General features: G+C 44.1%; 1 protein-coding gene across 1 annotated transcript; it reads right to left on the bottom strand.

The window, feature by feature from the left end:
- Positions 1 to 6,304: 6,304 nt before the first annotated feature.
- LOC138887840 (uncharacterized) lies at positions 6,305 to 7,294 on the bottom strand. Its single transcript, XM_070169631.1, has one exon. It carries the CDS (start codon positions 7,292 to 7,294, stop codon positions 6,305 to 6,307), a length of 990 nt encoding a protein of 329 aa, XP_070025732.1.
- Positions 7,295 to 7,510: the final 216 nt, after the last annotated feature.

Raw genomic sequence — 7,510 nt, 5'->3', positions numbered from 1 at the left:
CTTCAAGTGCTTATTGGGAGGTAAAAGGGTTCAAACGGCAAGTTATTCAAATAATTGGGTAAGGTTCGCAATGTGGTTGCCAAAGACATAGGCTTATAGGCTCAACGAGGTTAACTGAGCTGTATTGCATTCAAGTGAGTTTACTTTATATGTCTGGATCAACAAACAAATGCCTATATCACTTCTAAAACTAAAAGAAACTACTATTTCGCTTTGCAAACACACAGGGCAAGTTCTAGGCATCAAATATGAAACATGGAACACAGTAAAACTCACACACACATGGCACATGACTCACTCCGGATTGGTTTATCAAGACATTCTCTTTTGAGTGTTCAAGTTCGATACAAATGGACAATTTTAAGGCACTCTAACAGGATTCAACAAATGAAGCTAGGCATTATACTCTAGTGTCTCTTGTGCTAAGGTGTATCAACGCTAAGGGTTTTCCTTCGAATTTAGCTCGTAGCCCATTAGTCCTACTCTAAAAACTAAAAAGTACAAAAATAAATAAAAACTACCTATACCCGGTTCAAGCTAAACCCTTGGAAAATAACCGTGGCCCAAAACCAAGGGGGAGTTACTACACTACCTAAAATAAAATAAAAAAATCTTTTTGGTCTTTTCTCTAGGCTAACTTCCCTCAAGAAAATTGTCTAAAGGATCCGTCATCAGGAAGAGTCTCCATATTCCAATTTTTTTCTCGACTTAGTCCCTCAAGAACCCTGCCGAAAGAGATCCGTCGTCGGGACAAGTCACTTACTATTTTAACTTTCCTAATGAACTATTACTCTAACATCAAAACAATCAAAGCAAGACAAAACAAACAAAATCAAACATTCAATTGTTACAATTACAAACATACAATGAAGTATCCCCCACCCTACACTTAAAATGGAGACATGTCCCCATGGCTTAAAAATTTAAAGAACAGTGAGGTTAAGGAACTTCCCTGAAGGCTCACTCCTAATCGGAGACGGTGTCTGGGTTCACGTTGCACGCACGTCCCAGCGCTCTCAACCAGCCCAAGAATTTCTTCTCCGACTTCACTTGCCTCTCAGCCACCGCATCAACACATGCACCCAAATCAGTGACTGAGGTACGCAACCCAGCCATATCCTGCTCCAAAGCTATCATACGGGTGCTCCGGCATGGCTGTGATGGGCCTTCCACATCAACTCTCGGAGGAGGAGGAACCGCAGCTACCTCAGCATCATCATCATCATCATCAGCTGAATCATCATCAGAGTCATCAACATTCACCACCGGCTCTCGTCCAATTCCAATTTTTTCGCTTGGAACGGGGCTTTTAGTGGCAATATCCCATCAACCCGAGGGTCTTCAGGGACTCTAGCAATACAGCATAGCTGGGTGATTAGCGAACGGAAGTAGTGGCCCTTGGACAACTCAGGTGATCTAATGAACATCTCTTCATGGATGAGCCGGGCCACATCAAAATCACCGTGGGACATAAAATAGCGGATTGCTGATGCCTGTGGTAGATTAACATCTGTCGTGTTGCTAGATGGCAATAATCGACTGTTGACAATGGTGAGCCAACACTTAGCCTCCCAATTCAGACAGTGGGAGTTGAGAGTAATCCTATGCTTGATCCATAGGTGTTCTCCGTCCGGCACACAGATAGTATCAAGAAGAGTTCCCCACAAGGCCCGTGTACCGCTAAAAGTACGATAAGGATCAAATTCACCCCGAACACTGGCAGCCTGTATACCCTGCAGATGGTGTCGAGGGATGCGTTTACCGGGGTATTGCACACCATCACAACCCCATTCTCATGTTTTGGCAAGTTTGCATAGAACTCCCTTACTATTTGAACATTAGCCTCCTCCGGTACCTTGAAGAAGATGTCCAGCTGACACCGCCTTAGCTCATTAAACATATTGGGGCATTCCACCTCCAAAGCCGTTCGATCAATGTGCACCTCAGGTTGCAACTTCTTAGGTACTTTCTGGTTGTACCTATCCTCCGCTAATTTGGATACAAACCGAGTGCTATCAAACTGAGGTGCACTGGCTTGGCTCCTAGCTCGTGAGGAGCCTCCCGGTCCGCTAGTGGAGGATCCGGTGTTTCGTCTCTTCCTGAAAGAACTCAATGTACCTGTCATACAACGAAACGCCTATTAGTGAGTGTGCAAAATATGTGATTATGGATGGTTACTCATACTTCACCATAACCATGTAACAATAGCTCCTTATATCTCCATCGGGGCAATTTCCCAAACACCTTGTGAGCAGGGCACTATCCAAACACATATAGCCCTCATGGGTACATCAAATCTCCTCCCCAATCAAGTATACTACCACACCAACACACCCCACACTCACTTCATTCAATCACCCACCAATAAACACTTTTTCAAACATGCAATGCACAGCCCCTTCACCAATCAAACTCAAAAACGAAATTTAAAAGCAAAAACAAGAAGAAAACGAATATACCAACAATTACATCCCAACACAAGATAAAACTACATAAACTACAACACAATACCAAAGAAAAGAGAGGGAAGAGGTGAGGAACATACCGTAGTTGAAGAATGGGTGAGAGGAATGGAGGTGGGGGATGTTAGTATGAGGAAGAAGAAGAAGAAGAAGTAGAGAGTATTTGGGTGGTTAGGGTTTAGAGAGAGGGAGAGATTGAAAATTTGGGGGAGAGGATAGGGTATTTTAGGTTTAAGGGGGTTTTGAAATTAAAAGAGGAAGAAAAGAGAAAAGAAAAATGCAAAAAAATAAATTAAAATACCTGGTACCCACCGCGGTCGACCGCGGTCGACCGTGGTCGCGGTGGGTTTAAAATCGTGAGGCAGAAAGTTCACCCCTCATCGCGGTTTACTGCGGTCCACCACGGTCGCGGTGTGATGTAGAATTTGAGGCAGAGAGTTTGCCTTCCACCGCGGTCGCGGTGTTGGAGCATTTTTTTTAACACACTAACAACAACACTCGTGGGTTACCTCCCATGCAGTGCCTGATTTAACATCGCGGCACGATGCAAGCATTTGATCATCACTCCTCATTCGCGTACTGGGGCTCTTCCAAAGTGAATACTACTTTATCCCTTTTTTCTTCAGCCATTCCAAGGTAATGTTTCAATCTTTGCCCATTTACTGTGAACCTATTTGTCCCATCTTCTGAATCAATCTCTACAGCTCCACTTAAGAACAATTGCACCACTCTGAAGGGTCCTGACCATTGGGACTTTAACTTACCTGGGAACAATCTCAATCTCGAGTTGTATAACAACACTAGATCTTCGGGTTTGAAGTTTCGATCCAAGATGTGCTTATCATGCATTAATTTTATCCTTTCTTTGTATAATCTAGCACTCTCAAAGGCCTGGAACCTGAATTCCTCGAGTTCATGTAACCCAGTGATTCTGTTAGTCCCTGCTGTCTCCATGTCTAAGTTTAACTGCCGTAATGCCCAAAGTGCTTTATGCTCTAGCTCAACTAGGAGGTGGCATGCCTTACCAAACACCAACTTGTACGGTGACATACCAATTGGGGTTTTGAAGGTTGTGCGGTACGCCCATAATGCATCATCCAATTTCTTTGTCCAGTCAGTCCTTGTTGCATTCACTATTTTTGTGAGGACACTTTTAATCTCCATGTTGGACACTTCAACTTGCCCGCTCGATTGTGGGTGGTACGGGGTGGTCACTTTATGACTAACTCCATAGTTTTCCAATAGACGTGCGAATGCTCTATTGCAGAAATGGGTTCCGCCATCATTGAGTATAGCTCTTGGGGTACCAAAACGTGTGAAAATGTTCTTCTTTAGAAAGCCTAGTACCCCTTTTGCATCATTAGTCGGGAGAGCCACTGCTTCGACCCACTTGGAGACATAGTCAACTGCTACCAATATGTACTTGTTACCATACGAGCTGACGAATGGCCCCATGAAGTCAATCCCCCACATGTCAAAAATCTCCACCACTTGAATTGTGGTCATTGGCATCTCGTGTCTACGAGATATGTTGCTAGTCCTTTGGCAATCATCACAGATTTTAAACCAAGCATGGACATCCTTGAACAGAGTAGGCCAGTACAAGCCTGACTCCAACACCTTAGCTGCTGTCCGAGTCCCTCCAAAGTGTCCACCATATGGTGAAGTATGGCAAGCCTGCAAAACAGAATGTTGATATTTCTTGGGGATACACCGCCAGATCATGTTATCTACATATATTATAAACAATAGAGGTTCATCCCAATAATAATACCGACAATCACGAAAGAACTTTTTCTTCTGTATTGAGGAGAGTTCATAAGGTACAATACCACTTGCTAAATAATTAGCAATATCAGCATACCATGGTGCCTCTTGCATTGTCATTGCCAGTAACTGTTCATCCGGGAATATCTCTGTTATATCCTCAACCTCTACCTTCTTTTCAGCTCCTTCCAACCTTGAGAGGTGGTCAGTTACTTGGTTCTCTGTCCCTTTTCGGTCACGTATTTCCAGATCGAATTCTTGTAACAGAAGAACCCAGCGAATCAAGTGTGGCTTTGACTCCTTCTTTTCTATCAGGTACCTAATTGCTGCATGGTCAGTGTAAATAATAACTTTCGAGCCAATCAAGTATGACCTGAATTTGTCGAATGCAAAAACAACAGCCAACATTTCCTTTTCCGTCACGGTGTAATTGAGTTGTGCACCGCTTAGCGTTCTGCTTGCATAGTAAATCGGGTGCATCAGTTTATCCTTTCGCTGCCCCAAGACTGCTCCTATGGCATAGTCACTTGCGTCGCACATGAGCTCAAATGGCTGCTCCCAGTTGGGTTCAACAATGATGGGTGCAGTCACCAATCGCTTCTTCAGCTCCTCAAATGCCAACCTGCAATCATTAGAAAACACAAAAGGGTGATCCTTTTCAAGGAGTTTGCATAATGGGTTAGCAATGTTGGAGAAATCTTTTATGAATCGCCTGTAGAACCCGGCGTGCCCAAGGAAACTTCTCACCACCTTGACTGAAGTGGGCGGTGGTGAATTTTCAATCACGTCAACCTTAGCATGATCGACCACAATTCCTTTACTGGACACTCGATGCCCCAGGACTATCCATTCCTGTACCATAAAATGGCACTTCTCCCAGTTCAACACTAAATTTGTCTCCACAAATCTTTTGAGCACTCTTCTTAAGTTGTGAAGACAGTCCTCGAATGAATTTCACACCACGGAGAAATCATCCATAAAGACCTCCATAATATCCTCCACCATGTCTGTGAAAATGGCTAACATGCACCGTTGAAATGTCGCCGGTCCCAAAAGGCATTCTCCGAAAGGCGAAGATGCCATACGGACAATGAAGGATGTTTTCTCTCTATCTTCGGGGGCTATTGATATCTGACTGTACCCCGAATATCCATCCAAAAAATAGAAGTGCGATCGCCCGTCCAGCATGTCCAATATTTGGTCAATGAAAGGCAAGGGGAAGTGGTCCTTCCGGGTGACTGTGTTCAATTTTCAGTAATCCATCCAAATTCGCCATCCCGTGACTGTACGAGTTGAGATCAACTCATTGTTCTCATTTTGCACAATAGTCATTCCCCCCTTTTTTGGCATACATTGGACAGGGCTGACCCAATTGCTATCAGAGATGGGGAAGATGATTCCCACATCTAACCATTTGATCACTTCCTTCTTTACTACCTCTTTCATGTTCGGGTTCAGCCTTCGTTGATGTTCTCTAGAAGGTTTGTGCCCTTCTTCCAAGAGAATCTTCTGCATACAGAAGGTTGGGCTGATACCCTTTATGTCTGCCATGGTCCAACCAATGGCAGTCTTACTTTCCTGCAGTACCTGTAAGAGCTGTTCTACCTGCACATCTAGCAAATCGGATGATATAATAACAGACAAAGTAGAATCAGGGCCTAATAAAATGTACCTGAGGTGAGCTGGGAGCGGCTTCAGCTCCAGCTTGGGTGGTTCCTCTACTGATGGCTTTGCTGGAGGTGTGGCCCTTTTTTCTAACTCAAAGGACTCGAACTGAGGTTCCTTTTTCCAGAATCTTTGGCCTTCAAGTGCCATGACCCACTCAGCTAACCCTTCACCATCCATCTCTTCTAAATTTTTCAGACATGCCTCTAATGGATCTTTAGCAATCAGGGTTACATCATCTTCTTGAAGGATCACATCCACTGCCTCCACTAGAGAGCAATTAGCATATTCACTAGGTCTCCTCATAGATTGCTGAACATTGAATATGACTTTTTCATCGTTCAGTCTCATTTTTAATTCCTCAGTCTCACAATCGATCAGTGCTCTCCCAGTGGCCAAAAATGGCCTACCTAAATGATAGGTATCTCCTCATCTACCTGACAGTCCAAAATAACAAAGTCTGCAGGGAACACAAACTTCCCCACTTGCACCAACACATTATCAAGAATCCTAGTACGCCTTTTTACCATGCAGTCAGCCAGCTGTAGTAACATCGAAATCGGTCTAGCTCTGCCAATGCCCAGTTTGGTATATACAGCCAGAGGCATCAAATTTATGCTGGCTCCCAAATCACATAATGCTTTTGCAAAGGCATAACTCCCAATCGTGCATAGAATAGTGAAGCTACCTGGGTCGGACATCTTTTGAGCCATCGGTCTGGTCACTACTGCGCTGCAGGTCTGCGTCAGAGTCACTGTGGATAGGTCCTGAAAATCAAACTTCCGTGACATTATGTCTTTCATCATCTTCGCATAACCTGGCATCTCCCTCAAGGCATCCCTCAAAGGAATATTCAACTGAATTTGACGCAGCATCTCTATGAATTTCTTGTATTGATATTCCTTCCTTTGTTTTACCAGTCTCTGAGGGAATGGTGCAGGTATCACCCTTTGTGCACTGCTTGCTGGCTTCTCTCTGTTGGGGTTCTGTGGCACAAGAGGCACCACCTGTTCTGCAACTTGTTCATTTACCTTAGCCTTACCCTTTTCATCTTGACCCTGTTCAACCACCACTTCAATCAGATTTGATGGTTCATCTACCTCTAGTGGAATTGGAGTGGCTGACATAGTCTTTTTGCTGGCTTGTGCAACCTCCTGCTCTTTGTCTAAATCTCTCCCATTCCGGAGACTTACTACCATTAGCTGATTCGGGTTTTGCTCCTTAGGGTTAATATTTGTGTCTGCTGGCAATGTTCCCTGAGGGCAGTTGTTTAAAACCATAGACAACTGCCCTAACTTAGTTTCAATGTTCTTTATAGCTGAATCATGTACTGCCAACTTTTCTTGCATCTTATCATTTGTCCCAATGAGTTGCTGGAGCATCCCCCTGATCTCTACCATGTTGTTATCTTGTTGCTGAGGAGGTGGTTGATATGTCAACTGTTGCTAGTTCTGTTGTGGGTAGCCCTGTTGTCTCTGGTGGTATGGCACTATTTGGCCTTGAACTTGCATGCCCCCAGGCTGAGGCATGTTGGGTTTGTATTGCTGATTTGGTGCCGGTCTCCACTGTTGTCCTCCTTTTCTCTGACCCCCAAAGTTGTTAACATAATTCATATC

Source organism: Nicotiana sylvestris, chromosome 3 (genome assembly GCF_000393655.2).
Source record: "Nicotiana sylvestris chromosome 3, ASM39365v2, whole genome shotgun sequence".
NCBI lineage: Eukaryota > Viridiplantae > Streptophyta > Magnoliopsida > Solanales > Solanaceae > Nicotiana > Nicotiana sylvestris.
This window is presented reverse-complemented; position numbering and strand designations above follow the sequence as displayed.